We start from the raw sequence: 23,561 nt of genomic DNA, 5'->3' as shown, positions 1-23,561 counted from the left end.
TGATGTTATATAGTTCAGATTCAGTACAGTTGGACTGCAAGCTGTACTAATTCTGACAGTTTTCTTTTGTATTTTCAAATTAAGGTGGAAAGAAGGGTAGATCAGTGGAGATAAACTGGAAAACAAAGGGGTGAAAACCCCAACTTTCATCTTGTTTGGAAGAGATAGTGGAGGAGAGTGGTTGAACAGGGAAAGATGCATCGTTGTAGGTATAAGAAAGCAGGAAACCTAAGTAAGCAACAGCTGTGAGGACTTGGTTGAATGCTAGATTCTGCTGAGGGTAAATGACCATTTAAGAATCTTAATGGAAAGTTAAGTATGCAAATGTTGATAAAACATATTGTGCTTATTGCTTTTCAGAGAAAAGGTTTGTGATGAATGAGTTTACTGAATTCTTAACATTCAGTAGAATGAAAAGGGAAGGTTTTTCAAAAGAAAGATTGTTTCACATATCATAGACAGCTTTAAAAGAACTTCCTCTTCATAGTTGTGCTTGTAGTGATCAGATAAAGGAGCACCTGAAAAAACCTATTAATAAACATTCTGTGAATAAGAGGTGAATGAAAAAAAAGTTGAGGTATTTTGTGGTTTAGTTATATGTTTAGTGGCAGATAAGATTTTCTCTTTTGGAGATTTGTTATAGTTTGGTGTTTTGTTTTGTTTTGTTTTTTTTTTTCCCTTTTCTAATGATTCCACTCTAATGTACTGGTCTGACACTCATATAATCTGTGTTTCAAGGAGTGACTTCTTTATATGCACTACTGCAAGCCCATCAAAAGGGTATTTACAGGAGGAGCCAAGTTATCTGAAAATGAAGAAATAGATGGCAAATGTATGCTGGGAGAGAAAAAGCAGGACTGCCTTTTTTTTTCTGGTGATTTTGGGTTCCAGAAAGATACTTGCTAAGCACTAGAAGCATGTGTGTTAATTCTCCTCACAGATTTTAATATAATGTCTCTGAGAACTTTTTTTTTGTGTTAGATATTATCACTACCTGATTAGATGAATAAATAAAGATTGCAATACACTTGTTTTGGTTGATTTGTGGAACTTGTAACAACTTCTCTTTTCTGTGAAGAAGGTGCTCATAGAGGAGATTGCTAAAACTGTTTCTGTCAAAACTTCCTGTATCCTTTTTTTTATATTGTCCACGTAAGAAATATTTCTGTAATACTCTGGGACTGGTTTACAAGTCTGTTAGAACCAGTAGCATGCTTTGGCTTTTTTCTGTTTAGGCTATATTTAACTTCTTCACTGGTAATAAAGCAGTATCTCTACAGTGAGCTTTGAGCTTTATACCTAACAGCAAATCCTCTGCTTCCACTTGGCTGTTCCTGCGCAGAAGAGAAAACAGATGAGTTCTTGTCTTCTCCTCAGAGATTCTAAAGTCTGCTTTCTCTGACTTGCTGCTGTTTTTTAACAAAGCTTGTAGGAACACAGTATTTTTGAGATTTTTAAAATTTATTATTTATTGCAGTATAAATGAAAACTGGTAAGTATTCAAAAGATACAAATCTTGCTCTCTAGTCTTTCCTTGTAAGTTCAGATTCTGTAGAAAGCTAGGCTTAAAAATAAATCTCTTTCAGTTACCATGAAGTGGAAGAAGTAGACATTTTAAAAAATAGAAAAGAAAGTAGTATTTTAAAATAACTTGTTGAGGAAAACATGTGCGGGTTTTTTAGTTTGTTTTTATTACAATTCATTAAATTTGAGTTATAAAAATAATGTATTTTTTGTAGGGTACACAGCTTGAAGATGGACACGATTTTGTAACCCTTGATAAGAAAGCTCTCCTGCAACAATGCTATACAAACAAACCTTATAATATGCAGCACAACATAAGGAAATCAGAAGCTGTAAGTATTTGGACTGGTATTATGCTGCTAACCACCTAGATGTGGAGAATGGCTTCCCAGATGTTCCAAGAAGTTTTATGCCTTTGGAGATTTGGGTCTAGTATGTTATTGCACTCATTGAAATAATGTGAGTTTAAACATTTCTCTCAATGGGAGCTGAACTGAGAAATCCAGTGAGCATTTTTAAAATCTTATCTGCAGTGCTTGTATTTTATGCAGTAACTGATATAAATGAGAACACAAATTATGAGTAATATATACAGATACATTCATATAACTAAGTGAGGTAGTTGAGTGAACCTAAACATAATGTTACATTCAATGTCAGAAGTTGGACTTTGATGATCCTGGTGGATCTCTCCCTGCTCAGGATAGTCTATGATTCTATGATTTCTTCTGATCTGTAGCTTTTAGCTGAGCCTGTATTCAGTGGTCCATGGATTCCATAATTCCATCCATTATATTAAGTCAGCAACAACTGTGCCTGTGTCTTTAAGCTCTAGGGATGGAGCTTCTACAGTGTCTCTAAGGAACATCTTCATATGACATGCTATTCTCTGTGTGAGAATGTTCTTCCTATTGTCCACACCAATCCTCCCAAAGCTCAGTGTGCAACCTTTACCTCCTGTTATACTCTTGGCTTTTGTCAAAAAAGTTTGGTTCACTTTTCTTTGTAACTTCTCTTCAGGATGCCTCTTAGCTGCTGGTTCTGCAAACTAAACAAACCCAAGCTCCCTTAGCTGCTCCTTTCAATTGCTTTTGCTCTAGTCTTTAGTTAGATCCTTTCTGAAGGAAGAAGGGAGGCCTAAAGTCTGGAAATCACCATGGCAGAGAGGGGAATTAAAACTTTCCTTACATGGATGTACCCAATACACTTCTTTAATTTATTATATAGATGTGAATTTTACTGTTTTTGGGACTGAACAATAGGAGTCTTGCCCATCTGAGGCCTTGAATTTAGGATCATTTACAGGGATGAAGAACCTTGATTTGATATTGTATGATTCAGTATTTCCATATGCAGATTGATGGCTTTTATAACTGATTTTTGAAGGGATTGCTGAAAAGGTTTATGCATTCTAACTTTCTCATGGAATAATAAGCCATGAGAGATTTTATGATTTTTTAAAGTAAATAGTAATTTGAATTAATTTTATTTGCTCATCACTAAGCATTGAATTTTGCATCATTGCAATAATTTATTTCATTTCTAGTCTTGTTGAAATGAATGCAGATATTGCTCTACTGAGGTCCATGTTAATTTTCATGACAAGAAAATCTTTTGAGGAAGTACTTAAGCTTTTATTTTTAGCATAAATTAAAAAATCTATACTATTGGCTAAAGATAATGGAAAAACGTCTTGACGTATCCCTAGAGTAACTACTTAATGCTAAAGCAAGTACAGTGAAAACCCTGAGAAAGGGTGGCGTGCAGAACTAAAAAATAGAACATATTCTATAGCTGCCATGCTTTAAAATAAAGCCAGCATGTGTCTAAGCAAGGTGTTACTGAAGCTCTTCAGAACCCTTTTGTTATTCATTAGCACTCATGGTCAGCACAGGCTGACTCACTCTCTGTTTTGAGGACCATCTCAGGCTCTCCTAGATCCAGTTTCTGATAGTGGTAGAATACTGGAAAAAAATGGCAGTAGTAATTGCCTGTGTATTAATTCCATTCTGTATATATTGCCTCAATTGTAGGCATTTCATTTTATCTACCTGAAAATTTTGCTCAAGAATACACAATGTTAATATGTCCTTTTGCTGTAATCATTACCAAAAAGTCAAATGTTAAAGTAGAAATTCTCTTGATTTTTCTGTAATTAGGGATGAAAGTTTGCTAGTGGGGTTCTGCAGGGCTCCATCTTAGGCCCTGTGCTCTTCAAAATCTTCATAAATAATTGGGAGCAGGACTGGAAGGGATACTGAACAAATTCACCTGTGATACAAAACTGGGAGGACCTGCTGACTATTTGAAGGCAGGGAGGCTCTGCAAAGAGACACCTCAACAAATCAGAGCGCTGGGCAATCACCAGACACGTGAAGTTCAACGAGGGAAAGTGCTGAATTCTGCACCTAGGACAGGACAGACCTGGATGTAAGGACAGAGTGGGGAATGAGATGTTGGAGAGCAGTGCCATGGAAAGGGATCTGGAGGTCCTGGTTGATGACAAGTTGAACAGAGCCAGCAGTGCCCTGGCAGCCAGGAGGGGCAGCCCTGCCCTGAGGTGCATCAGGCACAGCATCACAGCCGGGCAAGGGAGGGGATTGTCCTGCTCTGCTCTGCACTGGGGCAGCCTCACCTCAAGTGCTGAGGGCAGGTTTGGGTGCCAAAATATATAAAAGATATTAAACTATTAGAGAGTGTGCAAAGGAGGGCAACAAAGATGGTGAAGGGTCTTGAGGGGAAGCCGTATGAGGAGCAGATGATCTCCTCACTTGTTCTGTTCAGCTTAGAGGAGACTGAGGTCTTCAACATCTTCATGAGGGGAAGAGGAGAGGCAGTACCAATCTCTTCACTCTCATGACCAGTGACAGGACCTGAGGGAATGGCCTGAAGTTTTGTCAAGGGAGGTTTAGGCTGAGTATCAAGAAAAGGTTCTTCACCCAGAGGGTGGTTGGGCACCAGAACAGGCTCCCCAGGGAAGTGCTCACAGCACCAAACCTGACAGTTCAAGAAGTGTTTGGGCAATGCTCTTGGGTACATGGTGTGACTCAGGGATGGTCCTGTGTGGTGCCAGGACTTGATGTTCTTTGTAGGTCCCTTCTAGTTCAGTTTGTTCCCTGACTTTTTGATTCACAGCCCATTGCCAATAGATTTCATGTATAACCTCTGAAGAAGACTGGTTTCCTCTGAATGCTCTTATTTAGGGAATAACAGCAACTACTTTTGCAGTGAGAGCTGCTACAAATTCAATGTCTGCCTCTGCCCTAGGCATTTTTGTAATTTCATAGTAGAGCTTTTGTCTAAGAGCAGAATGGAAGAATTAGATCATTCAGTGACCTAATATTCAATTGAAATTTAAGGTGAAAAGTTTTCTTTGTTTTGTTTTTCATGTCCTCCTTTAAATCATTCTTTTTAATACATCTGTTGCAACAGTTAATGGGTAAAGAATCAATAGCTTTATTCTAAGCACCCTGTAGTTTTTGCACCTGATATGTGCAAAAACAAAACATGAAATCAAACAAAAAATCCTCCTATCTCTTACAATTCCAAAATTTTCTAAGGCTGAAAATCAGTTTGGAATAATCAACAGCTGGTCTGGTGTTGCATTAGTTATTTGGGTTTTTTCTATTTGGCTTTTTTTTTTTTTTTTTGACTAGTGCCAGTCAGTGTTTATTTGAAGATTGTGAATTCTACCCATAACATCTCTGTGGAATTAGGAATTACCTCTTATAGGTACCTGGGAACTTTTCACTTCTTCATCCACACAAAGGCTAGATCTCTCTAGAATTTGCTTTGCACACAAGACCAATTAGAAAAATATCTTAATTCTTTAGTTTCAGAATATCTAAAAAAAGGTAAGGTTGAATAACCCCCCTTGGTAACAATAATCTGTATTTTCTCAAATATAAAATTAATTTTTTAATAAAAGGCAAAATAAATGCTGTAAAAAACTTCAGGAATGTGGAAGATTAAGAGTGGTGCTGAGGCCTGGTTATTGTTGGTGGCCTCCATACTATCCTGGGCCCCCTCTTGTGTTTTGGTTTCTCTTTGTGTAACAGGTTATGATCAATGCCTGCACACTTTACAGTGAATGGCACAAGGTTACCGTTCAGTGTTACTCTAATAAAAATAATAAGAAGATCATGTTAAATCCCCTTTCCCCTTTAGGATGACATTTCCTGAAAGGTTTTTCAGATTGATCTGCCTCAGCAGAAAATAATTGTGGCATGCAAGAAAGAAAAATCTTGCAACTGAGACTAAGTCTTAAAAGAATTTTTTGGACTAAATATTGCTGGAGGTAAAGTTTTATTCTCTTAATTGGAATCTGTGTCACCTGAAGAACCTGGAATAATGTGAGTCTCCAAAGGCTCTGTTGTACTTACAGAATGTATCAAAAACAGTACAGAAGTAAGAATTTTGTCTGTAAACTTAAATACTAGAATTCTCATATTTATTACAACTAATATGCACAGACAAATTGAGTATGTAGCATAGAATATTATATGTCTATTTTTTATGCAAATAGACTCTATTAAAATGTAAAAAAAAATTAATTGTGGCATAGGTAAATTTGTGACCTCTGAATGCTGTCTTAAAGGGTAACTTATGATTTGAAGTGCCTGCTATTATATATTTCCCTTGTTCTCAGCCAGTTTTTCATTGCAGGAGGATGTTGCTGCAGAGAGGAGAAAACAGGCTGTTGTAGAACAAGTTATGGTGGATCATTTATGTAGGTAAATGAATTTATAATGTAAAATTTCAATTTTCCCTACAGAAGAATTTAGATCCGTTAGTGTTTGTCTTTTCTTCCTTAAGAGATGTTTTGATCATTTTGTTCCAAGTCTTATGAAGTCTTCTGTAGCAGTATTATTTGCAAGAATTCTTTAAGTGAAAGACTTTTTAATGCAACTTAAAATATCAGTTTCAAGTGCCACGGGTATGTTATTTTTTTCTGGAAATAATTCCTAATTTTATGCTTGAAGCTATTTTAAGGTCTGTACAGTAGAACTAGCTCTCAAAAATAACTCTCTTGCACCTAAAGAAAATGCATGGATGCCTGATCTTATAAATTACATGTCCTCAATATTTATTGTCCTTTCTAAAAATCTTAGTTTTATAAATATTTATTAATCTTTTATTAATACTGAAACAACACCTCTCAGGCATAAAGGAGTATTATACCAATGCTGGACATGTAGGAAAAAAGGCACTATTATAAACTGAGTTGGTCCAGTTGTACAGTAAGATCTCCTACCTTCATTCCTATCCCTTTAGCTTCAAGAAAGCATTGCTTCTGTGCAGAAAGATCCCTCTATTTTAAGCATGCTTTAATAATTCAGGGCTTTATGCAAGCTGTCTGGTTATGACAATATAAGAAGATGCAAGCTAGTTTAATATAGTTTCATGTTACTTTATACTTACAAGAAATTATCTGTGGGTATGTCTAGATTATTTTGCATTCTGTGCATAGTTTACTCTGGAGTCATCTGCACTGGTGTTCCAGTCCATCCAATCCTAAGATTTTGAGGTCAAGATGTTGTTGCACTTCACCATTTTAGTTTTTATTTGTTTCTGTTACGATGACAGTTTAAATGACCTATATTGTTTGCAAGTCTGTTAGCACTTTTACACTATTTAAAAGCTGACATGACAAGAAGGTTGCCTGAGGGAAATAAGACTGTCATGAAACACAATGTTAAATTCTAGTTTTAATCCTCAGGATTAAAATTATGGAACTATACAGGGTTGAAACCTCCAGTTTTCAGATAAGTACTTGGCTTGTGTCATATCCCTTTAAAGATTATTACAGAGGTGATCTTAAAAATATGCTGGTTATGTTGAAGTGTTTTAGTACTACTGGTGTTGCATTAAACGTACAGCTTTTTGCCCCTTCTGTGTTTATCCTCCTTCTGCTGCTTTGCCTTATTTTTTCCATGTCTTTCTTCTCCTGCTCTGAACCCCTCTGTTGATAATGTCAAAACAATATTCAGTAGTGCTGCAGCTGCATCAGGATGAAGTTTTAATTTAAAAAATCTCTCTATGTTCCAAATATAACTCTGCCAGTACTTCTAAACAATTTGGAATCAGATATCAGGATGTTAATCGGAAAAGATTAGTTCAAACTGTTGCATGAAAAAAAGCTATTTAAGGAAATACAAAGGTATTTTGAATATTTTTTTAGTAGAGCAAATCTTGCAATTAAATCAGTGTAACTGATGTGTACAAAGATGTATCTGTAAGGATCAGAGAGTGAGTTTAGAAAACTATAATAGCCATGCAAAATTATTTTTTCCCTCCTGATAACCATTTGAATAGCATAACAAGCATCTCATTTATTTTTAAAGGTTCTCTTATTTTGTTTACTTGTTGAACTGATACAGAGAATATTAAAATGTTCAAAACCCAGTTAATCTGTTCCTTTTTTCTCAGCTGTGTAGTTAGCACTTTGAGGGGGGAAGTGCCAAAGGTTTTGTTGGATGGCAGATTGGATGGGGCTCTGAGCAACCTGGTCTAGTGAAAGGTGTCCTGCCCACAGCATGGGGCTGGAACTAGATGATCTTTAATGTCCCTTCCAACCTAGGCTACTCTGTGATTCTGAGGTGATGTCACTGGCCACTGCTAGTAGCTGATATCACTGATATTGGAGGGAGCCATGGTTAAAGAATATCACTGATGGAATATTTACAGAAATAATAGAAATTATTAAAGATCCCCACAAGCCTTAAAAATACTAAGATTTATTTTATATAAGATATATAAAATATACTTTAAATAATATCTGTCTGCATTTAACATAACTACATAGCACTGCCAGAATATTATTGCATATGTTTGATTTTGTGAAATTGACTTACGAATTTGTAAAAATAAACAAAAAATTAGGCCCACAAATTTTACAAGCTTAATGGATCACTCCACAATTGTATTACTATATTATTCTTGGGTGTTTTCTTTCCTGCATAAAAACATGTAAGACCTGAAATCCAGCCATACTGACAGTAACAGGGCTTCTCCATGCTCTTTGTGGTCAGAGCTGTTATAAGTGATCCAGAGCAGTCCACACGTTCTGATGCTTGCAAGGAAGCTCAAGGACTTCTGGGAGCTGGGATGGCACCAATGCGTTTTAGAAAAAGGACCCTCCATGAAACAAAGTAAGTTTATAAAAATAAATTTTCTGCTGTATATTTTTTTATAGCTCTGTGAATTCTGTTTGCTTTTCCAAATATTCTGTTTTTGGCTTGGATGCACCAGCTTCATGTGAGGCCTTTTTGTAGCTTTCCTGTGATTGTTATTGCCTAGTGAGATTACAGGGAGCTTTTTATGTGAATTCTCTGTGAATTATGATTGACCAGTAGAATTTATAAAAACTGGGAGAACATTGTTAAGCTTATGTTGATATTATTCATCACAAGGATTTGCCTGCCTTTTCCAAGCGGTTGGATGCTTGCAATCCTTTCAGAGATTCCTATCCCTAGGTGCATAAATTGCATAAATATGCATCTGTAAATGCTAATGTAGATCTTCACAATAATCATACTTTTCTTTCATGCTTTGATTTCTGCTGCAATAATTAAACCTATTGGCATTTAAATGACATTCCTGGACTGTCAGCATTGAACTAGTCACTCCAAGGACTTTTAAAAAAACCTGAGGAAACACTGTGATTCATAAAATTAAATGAATCTGCAGGTCTGAGTTTTGTTCTGGTTTTATCAACATTCAGGCAAGCATTTCTGCTTTGTGCATTTTAACATCCCATTCTTAAGTCTTTCTCATCAAATGTCATCTTAGTATTAAAAAAAAAAAGGAAAAACAAGATTAAAAAAACAGTATAAATTTCTTACATCCATCACATAGACAAATCTTCACTTCTGGAACTAGCAATAGAGCCAATATAAAAATATTTATGTGGATAAAAATGCTCCCACCTGGTTATTTTTGCAAGAGAATGCATTGGTTCATGGAAGTGTGGTGGGTGGTAGAGGTAAAGGTTAATTCTTTATATAAGTGTATGTAAACAAAATTTCCCATTCATATCTATGTTCTCTGTGAATGTACTCTCATATTATATAATAACAGAACACTGTACAGCTCTATTGCTTTCTAATTCAACTACAAAGGATCATCTCCTCAGCCAGTTGCCAAGGATACTGTATTTCATGGTTTTTGCTGTTTGAAAATGGTTGAGTTTTATGTAACATTTATCTGGGAGCATATAGGTATCATTAACATGCTGCATTATTTTCACAGAATAAGGACCAAATCGGGACTAACTGAGAACATGCTCTCCAAAAAACTATGCTTTGATAGTAGGATTATATCAAGGTAATCACAAATTTTGTGAAGCTTTTCAATACTCTGAATTTGTGAATGGGGATTACTCTCTTGAGCTGATTAATTGCACTGAATGTTTCTGCTCCCTATGTTGAAAGAAAAAAGTGTGTGAGTGTCCATTTGTAGTACAAATTTTGATGTGGCTAATGGATAGTGGCTTTACAGTCCCACTGTGCAATGTTAAGATCTGTAAGCAATGCAATGTTACCATCATACCCATAGCTCTACTCAGGATAGTTACCACAGGGCCTGTGTGAACTAGTGCTTTTAGCTGTTGCATCTCAGTTGATTAAAATTATTTTAGCCTCATCTTAGATGTGGCAACTACTATAAGTAGTAATGGCTTTGCAACTTGTTCATAGCTCCTTATGTATTAAATTTTGGAACTTCTTTGAAACTCTTCTGATTTGAGTAGTGGTAGCACAAACATATTTTTCAGTTTTGAAAGTGATGCTTTTCTGCAGCTGTGAGCTGTATACTTGTTAGACACAGCTGAATATTCAGCAACATACTTTCATATACCTCAATGAATGCAGTAGTCCTGGTGTATGTAATCCTTTAGTTAACCAGTGAAAATTACACTGGCATACTAAAACATGAAGCCTCAGGAGGTGTTCTTTAGCATTATGGAGAATGGAGTATTGAATTAAAATACGTGACTGAATCCACAAATTGAATTTCATGGTGGGTTAGAGAAAATAGTCAAAGAGCTCTTTAAAAAAATAAATTGCACAGCATGCAACATTGGAAATAAAATGGATACTGAGGGCAGCCTTGAGGAGAAGAACTTGGGAGTGCTGGTGGATGAGAAGCTCATCGTGATCTGGCAGTGTGTGCTTGCACCCAGTAAACCAACCATGTCCTGGGCTGCATCAAAAGAAACATGGCCAGCAGGGCGAGGGAGGGGATTTGCCACTCTGCTTCTCTCTCATCAGACCCCACCTGCAGTGCTCTGTCCACCTCTGGGGTCCCCAGCCTGAGAAGGACCTGTTGGAGTGACCCACAGGAAGGTCACAAAGATCATCAGAGTGAGGGTCCACCTCTCTTAGGAAGAGAGGTTGAGAGAGTTGAATTGTCCAGTCAGAAGGGAAGGCTGCAGGGAGACCCTCTTGTAGCCTCCCAGTGCCTACAGAAGGCTGCAGGAAAGTTGGAAAGGGTAGTTTTTTAAAGGGTGTGCAGTAACAGGACAAGGGGGAATGGCTTCAAACTAAAAGCAGGCAGGTTTAGATTAGATATAGGAAGAAATTCTTTACTGTGGGTGTGGTGAGGCACTGGAACAGAGGTGAGGTTGCACAGAGAAGCTGTGGATGCCCCGTGCCTGCAAGCATTCAAGGCCAGACTGGATGGAGCTCTGAGCAGAGTGATCTAGTGAAAGGTGTTCTGGCCCATACCAGCGGTTTTGGAGCTACATGATCTTTAAGGTCCCTTCCAACTCAAACCATTCTGATTCCAAAATGAATGTTACTTATGTTTGGGTTCAGTTGGATTTATATAGACAAAAAACATAAAGTTGCTTTTCAATTTTCCTTCTAGAAATGGTCGTGATGCTTGCAGGGAGTTAATTGGATTTTTCTTTGCGTGTGACAAATCCCTTACTGTGTATGAATTTCGACAGTTTGGAAAAAACAGGTAGGATGAATTACCTTATAAAGGGGTTTTAGAAAACATATTTCACTGTATCCAAGAAGCTTAAATAAATGTAATTGTTTTAGTAATTCAGTTTTGAATTATTTCACAGGTCAAATGCCTTGCCTTTCATTCAGAAGGGAGTTTATCAACATCAACGTGGACAAAGAAGGGGAAAAGCTTATGATCTTAGCGACTTCTACGTTGTAAGTATTCTTTTGCTGAATGTAATACTTTTTTTTTTTTTTAGGTAATATTTGGATATTTGAATTGTAAATTGTAATCTAGCATTCCGGGAAGACCAAAAGTCTTCCCCTTAAGTGACATTTTTGAATTAAAGACTTTCAGAGGTTTGGACTGTTTTGTTGTCCCGTATTTTGGAGGTTCCAAATGTAGGTTTCAGATGAAGCTGTACTTTGCAGTTGTCCCCCTAGAGGGCACAAGACTGCTGACAGTGTGGACCTTTTTTGGACGAAGTGATCCACTCGGGAGGGAGTCCTGAAGTAGACCAAAGTACTTGTTAAAAGTAAATAATCCTTGCAAGGTCGGCTGGCCTTTTTAACTCAAAGCAATAATTAAAATTTTTTTAAACATGGAGAAATTGCAGGTTAATTGTTTTTACTCTATGGTTTGAAATGTAAATTACCAGCTGTTTTGAGCAAGTGTATGAAACGGTGTTAATCTTTGTCTACCAGCTAATCTGATGATTGATTAAAAGTCATATTGCACCTTGCTGTACTGGCTCACGTATAAATACTTGAGCAAGTTTTCAAGTACAGACTGGTTTCACCAAATTCTTCAAATGCTCCTGCAAATCTGAAGTTTAGAGGAAGAACCATCTTTGTGAGAAATGTAGAAAGTAAAAGATGTTGACATGAATTTTTAGTGTGTTTTGTCTAATCACATGCCTATCCTAACTGCTTATACAACCACCTAAGAATTTAGAAGATGAAATAGATGAGTTTATGATATGGAAGATAAAGCTACTTGTTGAGATTTTCATATTTTATTGTCATGTGTATTTTTGCAGCCTGCAGATGGAAATGTGTTCTGAATAAATATGCATCATTAAGTCATCCAGAAAATGTATTGCACTGAGTTCAGTATCTCTTTGGAATGATGCAGTGGCTGTGAATCTCCATATCTGCAATCATGCTTTCTGGGCTGACATTAAGATATGCAGATCTCTCACAAAGTCCAAGTGGTTGAGACCCTTGCACAGTAACAGTGTCTCTGTTTCCTCCTTCCAAATTCATGAGTTTTGGAGATGTTTTAAACCAAGCCTGCCCACATATTAGTAGTTAGAGCTACTGTATATTTTAAATCTTCTCAGCATTCTTTGCTTTTAGTTTGCTGCTTTTCTTTATTTCCCCTTCCCCTCTATGTATGAAATACACAACCTATTTTTAAATCATTGTGTGCTTTACCAACAGGGAGCCAATCTGACTTTCCGAAGTGTTGATCATAACCTTCCAGAAAGTGTTAAACAGAACCCTTTTTTCACTCTTCGTGTGATAAGTATTGATGAAGCAGCTATGGGTTATCTGAAGTAAGTGCTGATAATGGCTTTTTAAATTACCTTTCCTTCCTTAAGCAAAAAAAAAAAAAATTGTTCCTAATACTTTATTACTTACACAGCTAAAAGCAGAATCCATATTTAGGCCATTGTTAGGAGAAATTAGAAATTGATATTAGAAGATTTTGTGTAGTTCAGTAACTTCCTAGAATGGTAAGGAGTAATTTTAAAGAAAGAATTGAAATGTGAAGCTGTTCTTTTGCTTTGTTTGAGGTCACATGTTTTTATATACAAATCATATACCTCCTTTGTTTCAGTTTGTTCACATTGCCTCTTGTCTTGTCAACAGGCACCACTGAGCAGAGCCTGTCTCAGTTTTCTTTACTCCTTTCTGTCAGGTACATACTTGAGGGTAAGATCCTCAAGGCTTCTATTCTCCAGGCTAAACTGTTCCAGCTCTCCCAGGCTCTCCTCATAGATCTTATACTTTGATTCCTTCCTGATTAGGAAGAGAACAATTTTAATCTCAATTAAATATGCTCAATATCTAAAGGCTACTTTGCTAGCAGAATTTGACTATTATTTTCTTTCTGTAATTGTTTAAACACAAGAAGCTTGTTCTCAGATATGGTAATATTCACTTAAAGTCCCTTTAGACTGAAAGCTTTGCAAAGGAGCCACAGTAAGCTAACAGTGCATAGAACAGTAAATTCAAATTTAATTGGTTCCAGAACTGTATAGTTGTATGATGCTTAGTGCTAATTGTTCCCTCTTGGCAAGGTTTCAGTGAAATGAAACACAAAATAGTTTAATTTCAGCTAGTTTATGTAAGACATTTTACATCTCAGAACCCTGTCATTCAAGTAAAGCAGCTTTTTTTATCATTTGTGACTAATCTTATACCTGTGAAATTTGGAGTTGAACCAATATTATCTCTGAATAGGAGAACCATAAAGAAGAGCTGCTCAATGAGTTGTAATTTTGGATTTTATACTACCTGTGGTGGAATAGATGATTTCCTTTTTTATACTCTCTCTGTATTCTTTCCATTAGTGACTAAGTTTCAGTCTATCTTTTTCTTCTGTATGATGATGTTATTGAGCTCTCTATTCTCTGGTGCACAACTCTTGAATTGAGTCCTCTTACCTTCATTACTCTATTGACAGAAAATCCTGTTGTGCTACAGTCCAAAAGGTCTACTGCAGGTTCCCAGGAGCAGCTATGCCCTCCTGTCACAAACCATGAATCTTTTGGTTTGCATATGTTCTAGAGGGAGTACATTGTCCTCTGCAGGTGCTTGTTGACTTTCCAGTTTAGGTGATCTGATGTAGGTAAGCTTTTAGGGACTTCATAATGGAAGGTACTCAAAGTGGAGATGAAAAGTCCTACTAGATAGCAGAGAGATAAGTCTTTGGCCTCAGAAAGCAGGAGCAGGAGTATGTTATGGCAAAACACCGGTGAGCAAGCAGCTCAGATTGACAGTAATGATTTTCCATTTTTTAAAATATTCTGATTAAAATAATTGTAGGACTTTGTTGGTTTGGTTTGGGTTTGTTTTCTTCCAGTAGGTTCTTCCACAATATTTTTTATCAACCTTTATAGTAATTTCTGATGAAGGCTTGTGGGAACTTCTCAAAAGGGAATTTAGCAGAAAAAACGCCACAAAATTTAATCATAATTTCTAGATATATTTTTGTTCTACACCTTTGCTATTTGTGTTCTAAAGAGAGATTTGAAAAGTATTGCATGTTATTTTCCTGTTGGTGGTTAAATGTGGTTGCTTTAACAAACTCTTCCAGTGGTATGAGATTAGGATTGAACTAAACTTCTGGAGATTTTATGCATGGGAGGAATTATCCATGGTTAATGAATTAGTAGAGGCAATTCCAGTTAATACTGTTAGAAAAGAATTTCTGTGTATCTGCAGCTGGTCAGCAAAGACTTTTGTGAGTGACCTCTCAAACTCAAGCAAATGGATATTCTGTTTAGAAGGGTAGTATATGAATGAAATATAAAGTTGAGTATGTTGGCATTTTTTACTACATCTCTTTTGAAAATAGTCATATTAAGAGTAATTTTACCAATCAACATTAATTTTTGCTTCTTTAGACCTTCCTCTGTGGAACTCAAGGAAGAGTGTTCCAGGCAAGTGGTTGATGACAGTGAAGTTTTCAAGAAGATTCAAGGTTTGTATCTACCAGAACCCATTCAATTTTAGTTTCTCTATCTTTTTAGAATAAAGAAGCAACTCATAATGGAATTTTTGTCTTGTTCTGAAATGGTTGTTCCAAAGTTGCTTCGTATGTTAAATCATGGCATGTAATCAGTTCTCACAGAAGTAGGCAGTTTTACAGTTTGAGGGCAGTAGCCATTTTTTTCTTTCCTTATGAGGTCTCTTTGAAAAAAGTTTATTAGATATTGCTTGTTAGACATACTTTACATGAGTTTCACTCAAATGTTAAATAACTGATGATTTCCTTTTGTACTGGCATTTATTCATCAAAGAAAAGGGAGTCTGAATGCATGGCTATCATATGTAGATGTGGTGTTCTTTACTTCTGTATTGTCTCCTTAGTAAGTGGACAACTTCAGGTAAATGCTGTGTCCTTTGTTTTCTCTAAATCCTCAGGTATATTCAGAGAAACATTAAGTAAAAGAGGAGTTCGGGTTATAACAGGCTTAGGAAAGTATTTCCGACAAATAGACAAGAACAGAAATGGTTTTCTCTCTCAGGCAGCCTTGAAAGAAGCTCTAAAATTATTCCACTTGGAAATGCCTGAAGGGGTGAGTCTAGCTGAAACTGTAAATGTGGGTATTATCTTTCTTAATTTATGGAATTGCTTCTTTGCTTAAATCTATAGTTTAATACCTGGGTTGTGCATGTTTTCTTTTGGTGTTTTTTTTCCCCTATGGTGTGTTGGCATTTCTGCACTCAGTTCTATGTAAAGTTCTTAAAAATAAAAAAAAAAAAAATTTAAAACATGCAATCTTTTTTTTTTACATCATGACATGAAGAAGCAAGTATGATTGCAACCCATTTTTTCTCTTTAGGCTTTAAAAAATAATTTTGTTTATACTCTTTACTTAGGTTTTTTCTTTGTTTTATATATTATGTTGTAAAAGCAGCTCGCAGCTATCAGAACTGTGAACAATGTGAATTATGGTCATCAGTGACATGTGTTATTTTAACAAATTTTTCAGTGAGTTTGGATCTAGAAGTTTGGGGGGGTTTTGTGAGAATATCGTAATTTCCCATTATAGGAATTGTTCTATTTCAGGACATAATGAAGAATTTTGGCAAAATATTTTTAAATTTCAGGACTTTGAATCCTTATGGCTTATTCTTGATGATAGCAAGAATGATAAGGTTGACTATGGAGAATTTACTCATGCCATATTTGGAGAAATGAATGAATATAGGAAAACATTTGTAAGAAAAGTAAGTTTTATTGCAGATATTTTAAGTGTAAATATTTTGCAGTCTAACTTTGGAGTTAGTCACTCATCATATTCTAGTTGTTGGGTTTTGTGCTTATTTTTCTTAAGTTCTGTACATGGAAATTGACGTCTTGAAGTTTCAGATCAGTTTATCAACAGGAAGGTAAATTAGTGGACTGCGTGCTGTTCCATTGTTAAATTAGTTCATTTTAAATTCTAGAATTAATTACTTTATTGTTTTGAGTTTTCATGCATATGTGCTGTTCTTATAGTTCAGTCCCATGTATGAAGTGTCTGGCACCCCGAGATGATCTCTTCCAGAAACCTGTTTCCTTATTCTGGCAAATGACAAATTATGGTAAATCTGCATGTGTGGACTTTCCTCCTGCAGTGCCTGAAATAGGATGCAGTAAAACTTGTCTCCTTTGAGACCAACAGTAAGAGTCATATTTGTGAGACATGTTACATGTGAAATGCCACTTGTCATTTGTCTATACTGTAATGTGGAGCTGTTTGCAGTATCAGACACTGATCACAAACCAGCCAAAGGAGTAGCAACTGGATATCAAGATCAAGAAAAATGACATATACTTTCATGTTTTCAGTCAGGGAGGATCTGACTCTCCTAGCCTTACGTATGGAGCATGTGTATTTGAGTAAACTGAAATGCAAATGAAGCTGCTCTTAGCAGTGCTGGAGAGGCTGTGGGGAGGCTTCTGCCAGAATGATGGGGAATCTTAATAATTGGAGGAGGCAGAAGGGAAGCAGATGAACTTCTGATTTGAAGGATGAGCTAGAAATTAGGAAAAGATGACAATTTTTTTTGTATTGACCACAGGACACACATTTGATGTGAAAACTGTTGAGTAAAATAATAATGAAACTGCATAATCTAGAATGATTTTCTAGTATCTAATGCCTTACATAAAATAGGTAAATTGCACAAGATCTAAAAGTATGTGCTAGGTAGTTAAGTGTATTTGATCTTTTTATCTTTCCACTTTTTTTTTTTTTTCTGAGATGCTAATATGAAACTCTTTTTTTCCCCTATAGGCTTACATGAAACTAGATTTCAACAGAACTGGGACTGTGTCTATGGTAGATGTCAGAAAATGTTACTGTGCAAAGAAACATCCTCTAGTATTGGCAGGTACTTCACATTAACAAACTAACAAAAATCTGTAATTATGGAAATCATTTTGTTAGCAGAGATAGCAGATCCAGAAACTGGTTGGAAATACAAACTGTTTTCATATTTACTTAGACTTGAGCTATTAAAGGGGAACTTTCTTCATCTGAGGACTTAAAATGAGTCTCTCCAGAACATGACTGTAATAGTAATGGAGTTCATATACACAATTTTAATACTTGCCCTTTTTCAAGCTGCCTGTATGCAGAGTAGTTCCTTTCCCTACCTCTGTAAGCAGTTATTTCACCGCTTTCATCTGTAAGTTATCAGCGGCAAATATGATATTAATGATTTTCACTTAGTAGGGTACTCTCATTTTCACATTACTGTTTTCCATCAAAATATGCAAGGATTCCAGCTGACACAGAATGTACTCAGCACTTGAATAATTTATTCAGAAGGAACTCTAATTTATTTCTGGGACAGGTTTGTCATCCTGTACAGAGGAAATGCTGGTTTCTTCATTATTTTTTCAGGAGTCTCAAAAATGTTTAAAGTCTTCTATTGAAAAAATAGGAATTTAAATATTTGTATTCAGTTTTAAAAATCAATACCTCCATGTACCAAACTAGTCACTGTGAAAGTCTCCATGATATCATGACCCTTTCTTTTTCATCTGTAGAAGAGAGGGTTTTTTTAATATTGCCACTGATTTTAATGGTAACACATGAAGTCACATGTGGGTATAGGGATACAATATATGATTTTTTTCCAGTGCTGTGATGCCATATTTTTTGTACTTTTTTCCTCACAAGTATTATCTTTGTAAAATTGCTAGGACAAATATGTAAATTGCAGAACACTTTTCAAATGCCAGTTTCCATCTTAAAGTTTTCCCAGAACTTTGAAGTTTTATTATAGTAAGCATACACTTTCTTATAAGATAACTTCAGAATTTTAGTTTACAAATGCATCATGCAGCTTTTGCAGTCATTTGAAAAAAAAAAATTTCCTGTTCTTATAATTCATTGCAATTGGCTGACCCCATGTTTTCTGTTGATACTTAATTCTATCATGCTATAAAAGTAAGGTAATTTCTACAGGTGGTAATAAGTGAGCCAATGACTTAATTCTGAAATCAGAATATTGGATTTATTCATGCAAAAAATATTTGCAGGCTAAAATTTGCAAGTTTCTTGCCTGAAGTGTATTAAATGCTACATATTCATCTTCTTTAAAATGTATTTAATAGAAAAATATACTTTCACAGGCAAAATTGCAGAAGAAGAAATTAAATCATCATTTCTAGAAGCATTAGGAGAGTCCTGCAGCAACCCCAATGAAGTGTCCTATTCTGAGTTTGAAGATTACTATGAAGGATTAAGTTTTGGAATTGTAGCTGATGATGATTTTGTTAATATCTTAAGGAATTCATGGGGAATTTAGAGTGGAAGATGACAAAAAAGAAGGGACATTTTCTAAACAAGGAGTGACTAAGTAAGAGAGAACTTAGTCTTGATGTACATTACTTTATAATTAGAGTCTTAAACTGATTTCAGGAACAGAAAACTTTAGATGCTTTCGGAATAATATATAGCAAATTTCATGGAGTATCTGTTGAGTTATGCTAGCCACTCTTCTAATAAAAACGCTGTTCATGTCTTTTCACTGGAAAGTATTAAGGCTGTTTCCCATACCAAAAGCCATATTTTTTTATATTAAAATAAAGTCTCCTATTTTAAAATAAGAGTGAATTAGAATACTAAAATGCCTGAAGGGGTCTGTGCAAGAGAAAATTTTGTTTTATGATGCATTGTGAAAAGCTTCAGATTGGACTGCATAAATGTGAATGGTAGCTTTTCTTCAGAAATTTTCTTGTAACATTCTTCATCTCACTTATTTTTTCTTATGCTGGTACTTAGCTTGAAAGACAGCAGGTCATCCTTTTCCAATTTTGAGGATGTCTGCTGTACTGAAAGTGCAGAGATGTTCACAGCATTTAGCCCCTTGGCCTGTGCACCCTCTTGACTGATCTTGCTTTGTCATTTTGATCAGGCATCCAAAGCTGAGCATTGGGTCTCAAAGGTTTTAGTAATCACATGTGTATTTTGTAATGTATATCATCCTTTCCTGTATTTTGCTAAATGGTTTTCAAAACAAATAATTTATATTTAAATATCTGTTGTCTTTATATTGCTGGGATTTTTTAACTAAAACCTAGCAATTATATATTTTGCCGAACTGATATATAGCATTTCCTATAGTAAGGAAAGTATAAAACAGAAAAGTATTTTTAAAAGGTCCAAAACAACCACCTCTGCCACCACAAAAATTAAATTATAAATTAAAATATTCTTTGCTATTTCAGATGTTCTGACAGGTACACTTTTCAATGTAATACATCTTGCCAATTCTGTAAAATTCTTTGTGTTAAGAAATAAAAATACACGTTAATGATAGAGAGAGACTTTGATTTTCATATACCTGTCACTGAAATTAACTGTATGTTGAACTGCATTGCTTAAGCCTATGCAATTAAAATATATAATTTTCCTCTAAGCTTGTCTTCCTAGTTTTGAATTTATATTCTATTGTTAAAACAATCTTCCTCTGAGACAGAATTTGTGTTTCATAGGAATTAAAGGGCAGTGCTGAAATGAGGGATTCTGGTCCCCTGTGGCTGACTAGCATATAATACTTCCTTGTTCTAATAAATTGTGTGTTTTTATGTCTGGATTGTTTGACCATGGTCTCAAATGTAACAAGTATTGGAGGTTCTATTTTAAATCCTCAAATTAGAGATCTTGGGGGGTTCTTTTGGGGCTGCATAAATCTGTATGTTTTTTACAGGGAAAAGCAGATTTTGTCAATGTGTATTCTAAGCAAGAATTCTGACTCATTATGATTTTCTTGTTCCCCATTCCTGCTGGAATTTCTCTCGCTGGAAAGGTTTTGTTAATTAGTGTTCTTGGAACTGGTGATTCTGAGAAGGGCAGGTAATTCTGAGGAGGGGAACTTCAGCTGGTTGTAGAGGGATCTCTCATTAATGTGTCCACTCAAATAGCTGAAAAAATGCCAAGTCACATTTTTGTTAGTTTTTTAAAGAATCATGCTCTATTTAGACTTTTTCACTTAGGAGAATTGTACCAACAGATAAAACTGTAGCTCAATTTAATGAATGAATGTGATTATGAAATGAGGTATTGACATATTTCTTTATGCAATGTTTAATTTTATTTTGAAACTTTTAGGAAAATAGTTCCACATTTTCCTAGGGAATGGAAGAATTCAAGGCAAATAGATGTATACTAAGTGGGTCTGCTTGTCAGAAGATAAGTCATATCTACTGCAATTTTATTTTGTCGTTATCATGGAAATGGGGTGCTGTTATAGGAACATAGCGTTGGTAGTCCTGCATTGTTTTTTTTTATCTGAAGACACATCCCTAACAGGATAATCTAACATAAATTCTAAAGGTCAAAATTTTCCTGAAAATGAAAGCAATACTGTGGTAATTATGTGAAACCTGCTAGCTATGTAATTTCTATTAACTACAAGGTCATTTACAGAGGTCCTGCTTGACCAACTTGATCTCCTTTTATGATCAAGTGACCTGCCTAGTGGATGAGGGAAAGGCTTTGGGAGTTGTCTACCTGGACTTCAGTAAATCTTTGACACCATTTCCCTCAGCTTTCTCCTGGAGAGACTGGCTGCTCATAGCTTGGACAGGTGCACTGTTTGCTGGATAAAAAACTGGCTGAATGGCTGGATCCAGGAGGCTGGTGGTGAATGAAGCTATACCCAGCTGGTGACCAGTCACTGGTGGTTTCCCCCAAGGGTCAGCAGTGGGGATAGTCCTGTTTAATACCTTTATGAGAAGAGAGAATCAAGTACCCCCTTTGTAAGTTTGCAGACTGTATGGGAGTACTGAGCCGCTGGAGGGTAGGAAAGCTCTGCAGAAGGATCTTGGCTGGATCAATGGGCTGAGGTCAATTCTGTGAGGTCCTACACTTGGGCATCAAGGCTAATGCCAGGTCCTACATTTGGGTCACAACAACTCCATGCAGCACTACGGGCTGGGGACAGAGAGGCTGGAAAGTGGCCTGCTGGAAAATGGCCAGGAGGTGCTGGTTGGCAGCAACCAAACATGAACCAGCGTGTGCCCAGGTGGCCAAGAAGGCCTGTGGCATCCTGGCCTGTATCAGCAGTAGTGTGGCTGATAGGACCAGAGCAGCCACTGTTCCCCTGTACTGGGCACTGGTGAGGCCACACCTCACCAATTCTGGGTCCCTCACTACGAGAAGGAGCTGCAGCAAGTCCAGAGATGGGCAACAGCGCTGGTGAAGGGTCTAAAGAATAAGTCATATGAGGGGCAGCTGAGGGAGCTGGGGTTGTTTAGCCTGGAGAAAAGAAGGCTCAGAAGAGACCGTATTGCTCTCTATAACCAGCTGAAAGGAGGTTGTAGCAGGTGGGGGTTGGCCTCTTCTCCCAGGTAACCAGCAACAGAACAAGAAGAAATGGCCTCAAGCTGCAATGAGGGGAGGTTAAGATTACACATCAGGAAAAATTTTCACTGCAAGGGTGATTGGAACAGGCTGCACAGAGAGGTGGCGGAGTAACCATCCCTGTAAGTGTTCAAGAAATGACTTAGCACATGATGGTCTTTGGTCAAAGGCTGGACTCTGAGAGCTTCACTCTCTTTTCAAACCTTACTGATTCTGTGGTCAGTTGTTGCCTCATCAGATGTGACGTCTATGATGAATTTTTAATGTCATTCACAAAAGCCAATCTTATCTGCCTATAGTTTCTCATTGTCTAAAGTTCAGATGGTGGCAACGAATTCAAACCAAATTCTTCCCAAGGTTTGCCCACTATGCTTACCGTGAGTAGAAAAACACAGTAACTATTCAAACCAAGGTCTGTGGTATCTGATTTTTCATTAAGAGTTGTCTCAATGGCCTGATTGATTGTGTTCTGACTTGCTCTTATTTACTTGTGAACATTTAATGAACCTGAATCCTTTTCTTTAATCAATGCTTTGTGGCTTTAAAACCATCTGGAAATATCTACTGGGTTTACTACCTTTAAATGCATTTCAAATAAAACTTTCTACGTTTGCTATCGTTTTAAAATTGCCCATGTTTTCCAAATTAGAGTGTGTTCTTAGTTCAAGTGGGGTTCTCAAAGAAGATTCTTCACTGAAACTCACTGCTTAATAAACCAGTTGTCTTCATGCCACCATGATTTACACTTCTGCTAAAAAGTTATAGCAATTTGCTGTAGTTGAGAATATCAGAAGTGCCTTATGGTGTGAATGGATTTTGTCCTATTAGATGTGCAGGCTCCCAGAGGACAAGTAGAAATTAGTTAAGTGATTTAACTCCTTATTTTTAAGGTCTGTAACTACTTCATTAAATGAATATGCACTGGCGCTGTAAGCTGGAATATTTAAGAGCACTTTGAAAAATTGAAGCATAGGCACACAAAGAGCAAACCCGCAGTAGCTTCACTTTGCTAATGGAAACACAGCATTCTCACATCAGGCTTGGTTTTGTTGCTGAGAGGAGGCATTTTTACTGATTCACACTCAAAAACTCATTTCTCTTCCATAGGTTACTGCCAGGTGATCAAATTGTGTGCATCTTTGTAGCCAGAACAACAAAATATTAAAAATCTATCTACCATTGCATGTTTGTAGGGACATGCTGTTTACTTTTGGAGTTTGGGTTTTTGATTTTGTGGATGTTGGTTATTTGGTTTTTGGTTATTCGTTATTTTGGTTTTTGTTTGTGCATTTTTTTAATTGTGTGAAGGGTTTTTTGTGGTTTTGTGTTTTATTTCTTTGGTTTTGTTTCTTTTTGTACTTTTATTTTTTGTTTGGTTTGGTTTTGAGCATGCTATCTCTACATAGTAAAAAGCCTAGAACTGATTTCTGATGTGTTGAAGAAAACAGGTGAGTTTGTGTGGCAGAAAAAAGGAAGGTAGAAAAATCTT

General features: G+C 36.3%; 1 protein-coding gene across 13 annotated transcripts in view; it reads left to right on the top strand.

Moving 5' to 3' along the window:
- Positions 1 to 20,126, top strand: part of CAPS2 (calcyphosine 2) — a 29,341-nt gene extending 9,215 nt beyond the window's left edge. For 10 of the 13 annotated variants that reach the window (XM_064419541.1, XM_064419540.1, XM_064419544.1 and 7 more), the window contains 12 exons: positions 1,740 to 1,856; positions 6,190 to 6,257; positions 8,556 to 8,675; positions 9,775 to 9,849; positions 11,392 to 11,487; positions 11,597 to 11,690; positions 12,918 to 13,033; positions 15,110 to 15,186; positions 15,630 to 15,784; positions 16,320 to 16,439; positions 17,492 to 17,588; positions 18,838 to 20,126. In XM_064419541.1, the coding sequence (XP_064275611.1) occupies positions 1,740 to 1,856; positions 6,190 to 6,257; positions 8,556 to 8,675; positions 9,775 to 9,849; positions 11,392 to 11,487; positions 11,597 to 11,690; positions 12,918 to 13,033; positions 15,110 to 15,186; positions 15,630 to 15,784; positions 16,320 to 16,439; positions 17,492 to 17,588; positions 18,838 to 19,013 (1,311 nt within the window). In that variant the 3' untranslated portion in view covers positions 19,014 to 20,126. Of the gene's footprint in view, positions 1 to 1,739; positions 1,857 to 2,308; positions 3,955 to 6,189; positions 6,258 to 8,555; positions 8,676 to 9,774; positions 9,850 to 11,391; positions 11,488 to 11,596; positions 11,691 to 12,917; positions 13,034 to 15,109; positions 15,187 to 15,629; positions 15,785 to 16,319; positions 16,440 to 17,491; positions 17,589 to 18,837 lie in introns of those variants that run through there. The other 3 variants (XM_064419550.1, XM_064419548.1, XM_064419549.1) reach the window with 3 other exon arrangements.
- Positions 20,127 to 23,561: the final 3,435 nt, after the last annotated feature.

This window comes from Passer domesticus, chromosome 5 (assembly GCF_036417665.1).
Source record: "Passer domesticus isolate bPasDom1 chromosome 5, bPasDom1.hap1, whole genome shotgun sequence".
Taxonomy (NCBI): Eukaryota; Metazoa; Chordata; class Aves; order Passeriformes; family Passeridae; genus Passer; species Passer domesticus.
Note: the sequence above shows the minus strand (reverse complement) of the source record. Positions and strands in the feature narration are given on the sequence as shown.